The sequence below is a fragment of the Cucurbita pepo genome, chromosome 1 (assembly GCF_057944985.1).
Source record: "Cucurbita pepo subsp. pepo isolate OVF chromosome 1, ASM5794498v1, whole genome shotgun sequence".
In the NCBI taxonomy this organism is placed as follows: domain Eukaryota; kingdom Viridiplantae; phylum Streptophyta; class Magnoliopsida; order Cucurbitales; family Cucurbitaceae; genus Cucurbita; species Cucurbita pepo.
In genome coordinates this window covers 13,640,843-13,653,605 of record NC_141798.1, presented here as the reverse complement: position 1 = coordinate 13,653,605, position 12,763 = coordinate 13,640,843, and the positions used below count along the sequence as shown (strand labels likewise).

The following is a 12,763-nucleotide window of genomic DNA, read 5'->3' as shown; positions in this document are numbered from 1 at the left end:
TTCTCTTTTATATCTAATATCATTCATGTATTAAAATTATAAATTATATTCAAGTAGATATATATTTTTTTTTGTATATTTAATATTATAATATATTAAATATTAATTTAAATCTTTCTAATTTTATATATATATATATTTATTTATTTATTTAAGTGAAGAGCCATATTTTTCAAGTGAAACCAGCTCAGGAAGAAATTACTATACCTCCATATATGGTCGAGTTCCTACTCCATAAGGGTAGACATTGAATGACTATAAATATAATTTTCAACCATATTGATTGGAATTAATTGACTATAAATATAATTTTCAACCATATTGATTAGAATCAATAACTTATTTAAGATTAGAATCAAGTCAATTAGATTCAAGTTGCATATTGATCTTAATGAAATATTAGTCTTCCCAATTAACGAATTTATAAAAAGATATATATATATATATATATATATATATATATATATATTTTATTTTTATTTAAGAGCAGAGAGATTAGGGTGGAAGTGGTTTTTTTTAATTGTTACAAAAGAAATTGATTAAAATAAAATGAAAATGAACACAAGCTTAGATATAAAAATAGTTTTTTTATAGCTGCAAATAATACTAAATAATTTTTCTAACTTTTACACATTGTCTGTCCTTATCAATTTCTATATCTATTATAAAAAAATATATATATTTAGATCAATTCCAAAATTTGTATTGATCTGATATTTTTCTATTAAAAATTAAATATATTTTTCATTATTTTTCTTTTTATGTTTTTCTCTCTTCTAAATAATTAAGAATCAAATGAGTCAAAAGCTTTTTTTTTTTTTTTTTTTTTAATTGATTTAAAGAAAATTGATGACATAGATCGAAATGTTACCAAATATCAACTCCAACCATTAAAATGTCTCATTTGATTCACCAAAAATATATTTCTCCCAAAATTTGTGATTTTGTTTAGCAATGACAAATTTATTTGTAATTATATGTAATTTAGACTGCATGCTTAAAATCATTCCAGCTTGACCAAATCGATCTTACTTGTGGAGTGATTCGAATCTCAATCAAATGTTCTTGCCGAGAGATATTTTAATAACAAGGTTTAAGTTTCTTTACCATTCTATGTAGTTAGATTGCATGTTTAGAATCATTCAAGTTTGACATGTTCAATCTTGCTTGTGGAGTGATTCGAATACTAAAGAAGTGTTTTTTCCTTGAGATATTGGTAATCTAAATCTTACTTTCTCTCGGGGTGATTCCTTATCATTTGGTATGAGAGTCATGCCCTCAATTTAGCCATGCTAATAGAATCCTCAAGTGTTTAACAAAAAAATTGTGAACTTCGAAGGTGTAGTCAAAAGTGACTCAAGTGCCTGACAAAATGTGTATTTTGTTCGAGGGTTCCAAAGAATGAGGCTTAAGGGGAGACTATGATATACTTTGTTTGAGGAGAGGATTGTTGAAGATTATTGAGAAGAATAGTCAGACATTGACTAATTAAGAGGAATATCGTGGATAAAAAAACATATCTCCATTGGTACGAGACATTTTGAGAAATAAAAAATAAAGGGAAAAATATCATACCACCGTGGTTTAGAAATTATAACTGAACCGGTTAAAGAAGAAAAAAAGAGAACCGGGTAAAGAAATTATAACTGAACCGAAACGACCTGACCCGAATCAGGTCGGTTTAGTATTCAGTCCAGCCAAAACCGGATCGAATCAGAACGTACACCCGTCGGTGTTGGATGGAAGAGAGTTGTCTTGATTGCCTGCATTCGAATTTCGGATCTTGGAAAGCTCCGTGTCCGACGAACAAAATTCCTCCGATCACAAATTCGGCTTCTAGGTATTTACACTGATCCATTTCACCTCACCCTCCTTTTTGTCGCCGGATCTCGATTCCTAGCTTCAATCCCTTCTCTTCTACTCCTGATTTTCACTAACAAACTTTGAATTTCACTGCTACCCTAAACCCCATTGTTCGATTTCTGAGTTGTAAATTCTCAATCTCATGGCTTTCAGTTTCGTTCCCTTGTTTTTTTTTCTTTTTTTTTTTTCCTTTTTTTCTTTTGCTTCTGCCTATCTCGCTGTGAATTGGAGATTTGACCCCAGTTGGGATAACACTCCCCGCCCCTGATCCCGCTTAACTTTATGCGGATTTTCTGTTCGAACTTTTCATTTCTGGTTCAAATATTTTTCGTGTTTTGTTAATTAAGATTAGCAGTATAATTGTTTATAATTCTTTTCGTAGCTCCATCTCGTAAATGGCTGGAAAAGCTCAAATCCCCACCAAAAACTCAGCGCTTATTTCTATGATTGCTGATGAGGTACGCCCAATACATTTCCATATTGCAACAGCTTTTCTTTCTTGGTACCTTAAACTATTAAATTGACTCGAATTTCACTAGGAGTCAATATTCCGTACTTATTTGATCCTATTGTTATGTGATTTTGGTGTTTGGTTTTCTTTGAACAGATAAACATGTGATCTTATTTTGTGTCGTATGTGGTTCAAGTACCTTGCAAACCCGAATCTTAATAGGGTTCTACTTGTATGTGTGTCAAAGCAAATCTGCTAGTTAATCACGTTTACATAGTAGTTAGTCTTGAACCCAACAGTAAAATCTTTAGTATTAGTTTTTCTATGAAACTGTCAACTTTGATAGATAAACATCCACTATTTAATTTTTTTCTTCTGTAATTTTATGTTTATTCTTCAGTCAATTGCAAATTTGAAGGAAAAATAAAGCATCTGGATGATATTGTATTAAAAAAAAAAAAAAAAAAAAAAAAAAAAAAATGTACATAACGATAATGATTGGGCTCCAGTTTATTCTGTTGTGTTTTGTATCTTGAACTATGCATGGATTTTGGTTATACGTTTAATCTGAAATTTCTTTATAATAGGATACGGTGGTTGGATTTCTTCTTGCTGGAGTTGGTAATGTTGACCTGCGAAGAAAAACTAATTACCTTATAGTGGACTCTAGTAAGTATCCCTCTGATGCAAATATCTTGAACTCTGATTTTCCATTTCGCTTGTAGCTTTGACATCCTATTTTGTTAGGCTCTCACTTCGTGTCTAAATCGTGTGAAGCTTGCTGAAATCCTTGTTATTTAAGATAGTCCATTTTGAACGTTAGCTTTTCACAAAAATTCCCAGTGATATATATGATATTCTAAATTAGCTCCAAAACTTGTAGTATTCCACTTTGAAACTTAGTTTTGACACATTTAAGGATTTGGTCTAAACCAAGATGAAAATTTGTTTTCCCTCCAATTTATGTTTTATCATTGCAGAATTTCCTGAAAAAATCATCAGAGCTAAGATGGAATTTGGTAAACAGCGAATACTTTCCCCTAAGTAGTAATTTTGTTTCCCAATTTGACCTATAAGAATATTAAATGGCTATAACAAATCTGTGTGTAAAATCAAATTAACAAAATATGGTTATATTTTATTATTAAGTCGAGTGTCTCAATTTTTGTTCATGATAGAATTTTGTTATTATGATATAAAAATTGTGGTCAGGTGGGACACTAAACTGTGATTGAAGTAGTTGTGATAAGTCAATCCTAATCCTCAGCCCAACGATCCAAGCTTTTGTTGAAGTTAGACTCTTGAATCAAAGAAATTAATACCTTCTTATACAAAATTCGGATCAACCAAGAAACAAAAATCGAATTAGATTACCTCTTAAGATCAAAGATCTAGATGCAAGATTTGAAACTTTGCCCTAAATTGAGTCGTTCCACCATGGAATTTGATCAAGACTTGATTGAATGACTTGAATGCAATCTACCCTAAGAATGACTTGAAATCTTAGAAATGGCAAGAATGATGCTCAAATTTTTTAGGGTGAAAGTCTCGATTTGAGAGCTCATTTCATTCATTTATAATCTCATAATCTTGTTTTTACATGCCATTTTGTGGGTATCTATAGCCTCTCCACAAAAGAAACCCCCCATCCTTCACATAGCCACTAAAAGAAGTGAGTGGCCATGATTGACAAGTTCTTCTTCTACCCTTCAAATGCCCACTAAAAAGAGTTATGAAATTAAAATAATAAATAAAGTCTACAAGGACATTATTGAGCAAGTGCTATTTAAGATAACCCTATGTTCCACTTCAACCTTGCAAATCTTGCAAATCTTAACTTCCAAAGCTCCAAATGGTCTCGTAGATGAAGAAGGAACACTTATTGAATCTTCTTATGTTCCACTTCAACCTTGCAAATCTTAACTTCCAAAGCTCCAAATGGTCTCGTAGATGAAGAAGGAACACTTATTGAATCTTCTTGGCCTTGGATCGTAGGTCCAGTTGAAGCTTGTTGAATACCATGCTCAGTCCCTTGATATAATAAATAAGATAATTTGATGACATAGCTTCTTTCATTTTTCATGTTTATGACATAGCTTCTACATTTTCATGTCCTGGGCTGCTATAGATATGTACATTAGCATTGGCAATGTTTAATTTTTTTAGTTAAAAATTTATTTGAAAAATAATTATTCACTGAGTAGGCCAAAAGATTAAAGGGACAAACTATCAAGAGGTTTTGGTTTATTATTATTATTGTTTAATTATCATCATCTCCATTCATTTAGATTTAAAAAAAAAAAATTAATTGAAAGGACCTTTTGTGTTTCTTTTTTTTGGGTTTCTGAGATGGTGTCTCCTCTATGCAATAAAGATCTAGAGTCGGAAGTTCATCTCTTCCTTCATTGCTCCTATGCTGAATTTTTTTGGAATTATGTTCTTTCCACGTTCAATTGGTTGTGGTCCACCCTTGGACATCAACATTCTATTACCAACAATTTTGGTAAAGAAGGGCCTTTGGCTTCAATTCACTAATGTTTTCTGGATTTTATGGCTTGAAAGGAATGATAGAATCTTCATCAATAAAGAGAAGTCCTTAGATCATTTCTTAAATTCTCTATCATTTGCGACACTTTCTTTATGTGAACTTATTTCTCCTTTTCCCCATTGGAAATAAATGTTTGCAGTCTTCTTTGGCTAGGGACGTCGCTTTCCTTTTTTATTTTTTATTTTATTTTATTTATTTATTTTGTAATACCATACCTTCTTGTTTCTTATTTAAAAGAAAAAAATGTTCTGCATGAGATATGTGTGTGTGTGATCTAGAATCCAGATTGACCGGCCTAGCACTGGAATTTAGCTCGCATTATACAAAGACCTGCAGTAGTAAATCATCTTTTTGTAGTATGGATAGCTGTTTTTAATATTTGCAAATGAAGTGTATTTAAAATGTTTTCACGTGTTATTGTACTGATGTCTCTAAGACAACTTTTGGTTTGATGCCACGTCGTTGATAGCTAAATAGCAGTGACCGATGGTGCTGTGATTAAACCAAAAACAAAAATTTCACTACTTGATAGGAATCTGTTCATCTTATTCCATGGGTTTACAGAGCCATTTTGTGTGATGATAGTGTTTTCCATTTATCAAATATGCACTTTGACTTGTCTTTCTATCCTCTTCTTATGTCTCTAAAGTTTTAACTCTTAACGTCTTAGAGACAACTGTCAAACAAATTGAAGATGCTTTCAAAGAGTTTACAACAAGGGAGGATATTGCAATAGTGATGATTAGTCAATATGTAAGTTGTTTTCTGAATTCCCTTTCTATCCAATGTAAGTATGACTTGTTTTATTGTGACTAAAAGTTTGAGAGTGATTTTGGAATGGTCAAAACCACTTTTGTCACGCCCAAAATCACATGACAAAAGTGATTTTGGTCTAAAATTACTCCTAACACTCCGTTATTGGTTGACTAGTTGCCTTTTCCTTGAACAAAAAATCCTATGAAACCCCTCCCTCCTGTTTTATGGATTAATGCCTATTTGGTGTTCCTATATGTTTACACCTTTCTATTCCTCTGTGGCCATTAGGAACATCTGCTTTGGTTTAAGTTTTCAATATTTGTTTCATCAAACTGAAACAAATTTTTTTTTTATTTTTTATTTCAGGTTGCAAACATGATCAGGTTTCTGGTAGATAGCTATAACAAGCCAATTCCTGCGATATTGGAGATTCCTTCCAAGGATCACCCATATGACCCGGCACACGATTCAATTCTTTCCCGAGTAAAGAATCTGTTTTCTACTGAATCGGTGGCATCTGGGAGGCGTTAAAAAGATATTCCAAGTCATCTTCCTTTCTTCAAACATGCTGCACTTGGTTGGTGTTCCCCGCTTTCTTCTGCAGTAGAATTACATATTTTGTAATGATTCTATTCATATTTTGATAACTTGAATAAAACTTGAAGAAACATGGAGCTAGAGGAGCTCCTCGTGGGTATCCAAGCAACCCCATTGTTTTTCTTGTACCTTATTCCGTACATTTAAAACTGCAACCTAGAGGCATTACATCTACATATATCTAAAACCATTTGCCTCCGTATTTTTTTTGGCGTTTAAATCCAGTCCATTTCACAGTTTCATATTATATAATATTCCACGACTGTGACAAGGGTATTTTTACTCAATTCACAGGTTCTATTTTTAAGGCGTTCTATTACTTCAAAGCATTTTCTTATTATGTTCATCTATCGATATTTCTGCATTGACTATTTCTGAGCATTCTCATCCCTACTGCCACTCTTTGAGTAGTTTGCTCTTTTGGGAAAGCAGTGGAAAAGGTTCAGAGGGAAACTTGTGATGTCATGGCAAAAGGTATTAAGATATTTGCAAGAAAATTTTCAAAAATTCTTTTCCTGAAAATTCTTTTTGGAAGTTACATTTCCTTGAAACTCAATTGTTTGAGATTATGAAAAAATATTAGAGTTAATGATCAAATTGCGTATCCATCTTCTATTTCTAACAATTTTCTTGACGGGTTAAAAATTTTAAATATAGAAACCAAGAAGATTGTTGATGACTTAAGGGATCTCATTGGTGCTCAATGGCTCACATTTTTGACACAAGTCATGCTTATGTTGAGTCTGTGGATGCCTACAATGATATGAGCTGGTAGATGTTAAGTTCGAGAAGAGGACAATATTTGCAAACTTTGAGGGGAAGCCCAAAAAAGACAATATTTGTTGTGGTGAGCTTGGACGGTTACAAATGATATTAGAGTCGGACTCAGGGCAGTGTGCCAACGAATATGCTGGATTTCGAAGGGGGAGAATTGAAAGATCCTATATTGGTTGAATAAGAGAATGAAACGTTCTTTATAAGAGTTTAGAAACCTCTTTTTGGCAGACACACTTTAAAAATGTTGAGGGGAAGTTCCAAAAAGAAAAAGGGGGAAGTTCCAAAAAGAAAAAGCCTAAAGAAGACAATATTTGCTAACGGCAGACTTGAGCTGTTACAAGATATGTGTTAGTATTCTTAGTCTACTAATCCACGCAAAAAACCCGAACTGAAGTGTTGTATGCTAAGTTAAGGACAATGAGTATTCTTGACCATCAGCTGTGTGCTACTTTAGGCTGTCAAATAGTTAGTAGACTGTTCATAATTAACCAAGAACGAGTCTTACATATGAGTTCAAAATTTATAGTAAGCATAAATAAAGTCAACCGATAAAATTTAAAGTTAGCCAAAATATCTTATTATAGATGGAAAGGTCCTAGTTGATGAGACTAGGACCCTAGGTAATAGTTGGACCGAGGACTCGATTCAAACCAAAAACCTATAAAGAATATGTTGCAAACCAAAAACCTATAAAGAATATGTTGCAAATAAAACTTAAAATATGTTGGAAAGATAATTATACAACTTGATGATAACAAATTGGCTACATATGGAGTAAATTGTTTTACTCATCAAAATTATTTTTTAATTTTCTATTTTAGATAGACGTGATGAGGACTGATCCAAACAATAGTATAATTGACTCCAAAGATATTGTCGGAACCTTTTAATTATAAGGGGTTTTTTTAATTTTTTTTTTTTTTTTTTTATATGTAAATGGTTAAGTCAACATATTTTTCGTCTTAGTAATAACAATACATGTGTTAGTTTTGGAGAAAAAAATCATTAGAATGGAGGTGGCCAACCAAATTGATTCTCCATCATAAACTCAAAATGAAGGATGGGAGAAGAAAATAAAAGACATATCAAAGTTAGAAACAGTGAAAGCCAAGCGTCGACCTCTACAAGACGACACCAACATTTTAAGAAGATCGAGATATCCAAACTTGATGAACCAACGCAACCAATAAGCCCAAATTTCAAATACGCAACTCTGCGTGTCATTTGTGGTGCTTATTACTTCTCCAATCCAACCCACCAATTCGCCTCCACACAATCACAATACTACCTGAAAATTAAACTGTCCTTATTGATCCTCCCAAGAAAAATATCAAAAAAATGAAATTCACACTTGTGGTCGAAATTCAAAGCTTCACTCAATCGTCGCCAGTATCTATTCTCTGGCATTCCCCTTCCCCTTCCCCTTCGTCCAATTACTCCTTTCACTCTTTTCATCCATGGCCGCCGCCGTTGCTGCAGCAGGTGGGGTTAGTATTGGAGTCTCAAAGCTCCAGCCGCGCCATTTGAAACACCCCACTTCCCCATTTCTCGGCAAGAAGATCAGGTTCAAGCACAAATCGGCCTTCGAATCGGCCTACTGTTGGAGGGTATCGATTAAGAATCCGAGAAGGGTTGTGGTTTCGGCTCTGGGCACCGAGCTCATCGATGTGGTTCATAATCTGTTTGTGGGTGTGGGAGTGGGGCTTCCTTGTACGGTGATGGAGTGCGGTGATATCATTTACAGAAGCACTTTGCCGAAGCCTAATGGATTAACTCTCACAATTCCTGGTGCGATTCTGGCTTTGGGCACTCTTTCTTATCTCTGGGCCACTCCTGGAGTGGCTCCTGGCTTCTTTGATATGTTTATTCTTGCATTCGTCGAGAGGATTTTCAGACCCACTTTCAGAAAGGTTTGCCAATGTCTAGTTTATATCACAAGTTTTCTTTGATGTTTGAGAATTTTCGTCGTTGAATTTCTTTTCTATTGGCAGGATGATTTTGTTTTGGGAAAGAAGTTGGGAGAAGGAGCGTTTGGTGTGGTCTATAGAGTGGCACTGGCTAAAAATCCTTCAGAGAAGGTACACTCGGAGCTTGCTTTGTTTTTTAGTTTTACCTCTCAGCTTATTTAAGTTGATCATTATTGTCCCTTAAGAGTGAGTTTGAATTGAAATTTAGATTAGATTTCTTAGTGTAGTGATCTTGATAAACAATTGTTCGATAAAAGTGCTAATCAAGCACTCCTTCTAAAGTGTTTTTAGATTTTTAAAAGCACTGTGGGATGAGAAATTATTAGTTGTTTTAACGGCCGTGATCATAAAAATTGTTGGTCTTAGAATTTAGTATTATTTGAGGAAGATAGAACTACAAAATGAATGCTATAGCTTTAGCTACTTAATGTGCAACGAATGCATGTATACACTTGTTAAAATATAGTTTTTCATTTTTACCAGAAGGAAGGCGACCTTGTCTTGAAAAAGGCTACTGAGTATGGTGCAGTTGAAATTTGGATGAACGAACGAGTGCGACGAGCTTGTGCTAATAGCTGTGCAGACTTCGTGTATGGTTTCCTTGAGGTGTTGCTCCATTTGGCTATTAATACCCTCTTAATTTAGGACATCATTTTATTAATTGCCTGTTTCAGAATCATGTTTGGTTTTTGGTTTTGAAAAAATAAGTTAGTATAGCGACCATTTCCCTTTTATGTTCCCTAATTCCTAGGTTTTAAAATACATTGCTACATTTGGAAAACTAAGAAATTAGTCATTAGAAATCCATTTACGTTAAAAAAAATCATTATATATATGTTGGAGTTATTCTGTTATTTTGACTAATGTTGAATTTATTCCCAGAATTCTTCAAAGAAAGGAGGTGGGGAATATTGGCTCATATGGAAGTTTGAAGGGGAAGCTACATTGGCAGATTTAATGCAATCCAAAGATTTTCCCTATAATGTTGGTACTCTCTCTTATAAAACACTTATGAATCGAATAAGGCGTTAGTGTGATGTAACTTCGCTGCTGCAACTTTTACGCTTCCGAAATATATAGATAGCTAAGTGATGGCTTTGAAAGTCAGGTAGAGAGGATGATTCTCGGGGAGGGCCAGCAGCTGCCAAAAGGGTTGGAAAGGGAGAATAGAATCATTCAGACCATAATGCGACAGCTCTTATTTGCATTGGATAGTCTTCACTCCACAGGGATTGTGCATAGGGATATCAAGCCACAGAATATCATTTTCTCTGAAGGTAACTAGCTAAGGCAAATAAATATGGCTTTGATTCGAATTTATGTTATTAACAATTTTCTTCTCTCATTTTATACCCGAGCAGGATCTCGCACTTTCAAAATCATTGATCTTGGAGCTGCAGCTGATCTTCGAGTTGGCATTAACTATATTCCAAAGGAGTTTCTACTGGATCCTAGGTATGTTCTCTCTAATTATGTAACCGAACGTATCAGGGGAGTGAGGAAACTTTATGGTAATTGATCCAAAATTTTCGGTCTCGGTAGTTTTGGTAGCTTTAGTCTGAAACTGCTGCTGGACATGCCTTTTCATATCAATTTTGTGTAATGATTTATGATTGTTCCCATTGAAGATATGCTGCCCCAGAGCAATATATCATGAGCACTCAAACTCCATCCGCTCCCTCGGCTCCAGTGGCAACCGCACTTTCCCCAGTCCTATGGCAGGTACGCAGCATTGTAAAACGTCCATGTGGCAATGCTAAAACTTCTAAGCTTTATTAATGGTTTGAGTTTGATGATATGCCATGGGCTTAACAGATGAACCTCCCTGATAGATTTGATATCTACAGCACCGGTCTCATCTTCCTACAGATGGTAAGTCTAATTCGAACTAGTCTCCTTCGTTAAGACTATATTTCAATGTTGACATGACATGCTGATTGAAGTGATGAGTGATGATTAAGTATGTCTTTTTTAACACACTGAAGCATTGCTCTAATCCAATCAGTATGCTATATCAACATTTAAGTAATGATGTTAATACTATGAACTACAGAGTGTGATTTTTCAAATTATTGTTGATGCATATTGGTTATTAGTGACACTTGCAATTTGGTTTGTTCTTGAAGGCATTTCCAGCAATGCGGACAGATAGCGGCCTCATACAGTTTAACCGTCAATTGAAGAGGTGTGACTATGACTTAGTCGCGTGGAGGAAAAGCGTGGAGCCTCGTGCCAGTGCTGACCTAAGAAAGGGCTTTGAATTGTTGGGTTTAGATGAAGGAATAGGATGGGAACTGTTGACGTCAATGGTTCGATACAAAGCACGACAAAGAACGAGCGCTAAGGCAGCTTTAGCTCACCCATACTTCGACAGGGAAGGTTTATTGGCTCTGTCCTTGGTGCAGAAACTGAGGCTGCAATTCTTTAGAGCTACACAGCAAGACTACACTGAAGCTGCTAATTGGATCATTCAGCTAATGGCAAAATCAGGAACTGAGCAGGATGGCGGCTTCACTGAAGCTCAGCTTCTGGAGCTCAAAGTCTGTTTATGAAAACTGCCCTCTTCTTTTCTTTTTAATGAAAAACAAAGCTGTCATAGATAAAAATAAGAGAATGGGTTGAAAAGTTAGGCTGTAGACGAAATTTGAATGTTGTCTTGTTGTTTTGAACTTGCAGGAAATCGTGCCGAAGAAGAAAGCGAGTGCTGAAAGAAACGCTCTGGCTTCGATTCTGAAGGTGCAACGGAAGATCCTAAAAACGTTAAACGAAAGCATGGACGAGTTCAGCCGACGAAGCAAGAGCCTGTGGTGGAGTAGGTGGATTCCCAGAGAGGAATGAAGATAGTTTGTATGTATGTATAGTTCCAAGTTTTCTTATTTTTTGTTATTGTGGTCGTAAATTTTGTGTAGCCGTTCTAACTAAAGACAATTGAAGATATAGAAGCTGAAATCTAAAAGATGCATACTAAAAGCCTTTCAAACAGGTCAGGTATCTTATCGAATCCTCTATTGACACTGAAAGGAGTCTATGTATGGCAACTGTATTGCACGTAATTATCAGTTATGAATGTGAAAAATACAGATCAAAATGGGTATTATGTTCAGTTTAACATTATTTAAACAAAAATTGCTAAAATAATGATGAACTATAGAGGTAGAGGTCGTTCTTATTGTACCATTGAACCTAACTTTTCAGTTTAAACCATTACTTTTCAAAATTTCATTACACCCATCTTAACTTTGTTGTTATTGAAGACTCTTTAAGGTATGTATTTCTTTTTATCCTTGCCTTTAATGTCTTAAGAGATTTGATTTTGCTCCATTCATTTAATTACTATTAGGCATTTCAATTGAAATTTTAAAATGTTTAGAAAAAAAATTGAATTCAGCTACTTAGATGAAGGGTGTTTTATATAATGTATGTTAACTATTTTGAATATCAAAATGAATGCATATAGCTTTACCCGATATAGAAGTGAATATCTATCTCATACTCTAATAGTTTTGGATGATCTTTTAAACACTTAGGTGTCGCTTGCTCCATCTCTTGTTCCTTAGCAACAAGCTCAAAAATTTCTTGAGTATCGGGTATAACATCAGAATGTGAAATTTTCTGCAACTTAATCTCAACTCCTACTTGCTCCGTTGTCTCTCGAAACCTTTCTTTTATTTGTTCTTGCAAATAACATTTTCATCAAAAGTCACGTAACAATGTCTTATGATTTTTCTGTTCTTGTCATCTCAAAACCTGTACTCGAACATGTCAGAACCATAGCTTATGAAGTAGCATTTCATAGTCTCAGTG

The 12,763-nt window shown here is 34.4% G+C and overlaps 2 protein-coding genes and 1 non-coding gene across 5 annotated transcripts; all 3 read left to right on the top strand.

The window, feature by feature from the left end:
- The first annotated feature begins 1,689 nt into the window (after positions 1 to 1,689).
- Positions 1,690 to 6,417, top strand: LOC111810836 (V-type proton ATPase subunit F). 2 transcript variants are annotated; one of them, XM_023697641.2, is made up of 5 exons: positions 1,690 to 1,840; positions 2,246 to 2,321; positions 2,902 to 2,983; positions 5,533 to 5,615; positions 5,985 to 6,417. In XM_023697641.2, the coding sequence occupies exons 2-5, from the start codon at positions 2,259 to 2,261 to the stop codon at positions 6,147 to 6,149; spliced, it is 393 nt and encodes a 130-aa protein (XP_023553409.1). In that variant the 5' UTR covers positions 1,690 to 1,840; positions 2,246 to 2,258; the 3' UTR covers positions 6,150 to 6,417. The 2 variants fall into 2 exon arrangements, with proteins under 2 accessions (XP_023553409.1, XP_023553415.1); XM_023697647.2 differs by lacking the exon at positions 1,690 to 1,840 and adding an exon at positions 1,850 to 1,989.
- Positions 5,308 to 5,449, top strand: LOC111783064 (small nucleolar RNA snoR2/U65). Its single transcript, XR_002813274.1, has one exon. It is a non-coding gene; the product is annotated as a small nucleolar RNA snoR2/U65 (small nucleolar RNA).
- Positions 6,418 to 8,267: 1,850 nt separating the features above from the next.
- On the top strand, positions 8,268 to 11,941 carry STN7 (Serine/Threonine kinase domain protein). Of its 2 annotated transcripts, XM_023697623.2 has the most exons (10): positions 8,269 to 8,902; positions 8,984 to 9,070; positions 9,443 to 9,565; positions 9,842 to 9,943; positions 10,068 to 10,236; positions 10,321 to 10,414; positions 10,588 to 10,681; positions 10,775 to 10,831; positions 11,086 to 11,499; positions 11,636 to 11,941. In XM_023697623.2, the coding sequence occupies exons 1-10, from the start codon at positions 8,450 to 8,452 to the stop codon at positions 11,795 to 11,797; spliced, it is 1,755 nt and encodes a 584-aa protein (XP_023553391.1). In that variant the 5' UTR covers positions 8,269 to 8,449; the 3' UTR covers positions 11,798 to 11,941. The 2 variants fall into 2 exon arrangements, with proteins under 2 accessions (XP_086973607.1, XP_023553391.1); XM_087117481.1 differs by lacking the exon at positions 9,443 to 9,565 and having other exon boundaries at positions 8,268 to 8,902.
- The last annotated feature ends 822 nt before the right edge of the window (positions 11,942 to 12,763 follow it).

Excerpts from the sequence above, each read along its gene's own strand:
- LOC111810836 (XM_023697641.2), top strand. The coding sequence starts at position 2,259 with ATGGCTGGAAAAGCTCAAATCCCCACCAAAAACTCAGCGCTTATTTCT. Across the intron at positions 2,322-2,901 it reads TTTCTATGATTGCTGATGAG|GATACGGTGGTTGGATTTCT; the intron begins GTACGCCCAATA and ends TCTTTATAATAG. Across the intron at positions 2,984-5,532 it reads TTACCTTATAGTGGACTCTA|AGACAACTGTCAAACAAATT; the intron begins GTAAGTATCCCT and ends TTAACGTCTTAG.
- STN7 (XM_023697623.2), top strand. The coding sequence starts at position 8,450 with ATGGCCGCCGCCGTTGCTGCAGCAGGTGGGGTTAGTATTGGAGTCTCA. Across the intron at positions 8,903-8,983 it reads TCAGACCCACTTTCAGAAAG|GATGATTTTGTTTTGGGAAA; the intron begins GTTTGCCAATGT and ends TTCTATTGGCAG. Across the intron at positions 9,944-10,067 it reads CCAAAGATTTTCCCTATAAT|GTAGAGAGGATGATTCTCGG; the intron begins GTTGGTACTCTC and ends TTTGAAAGTCAG.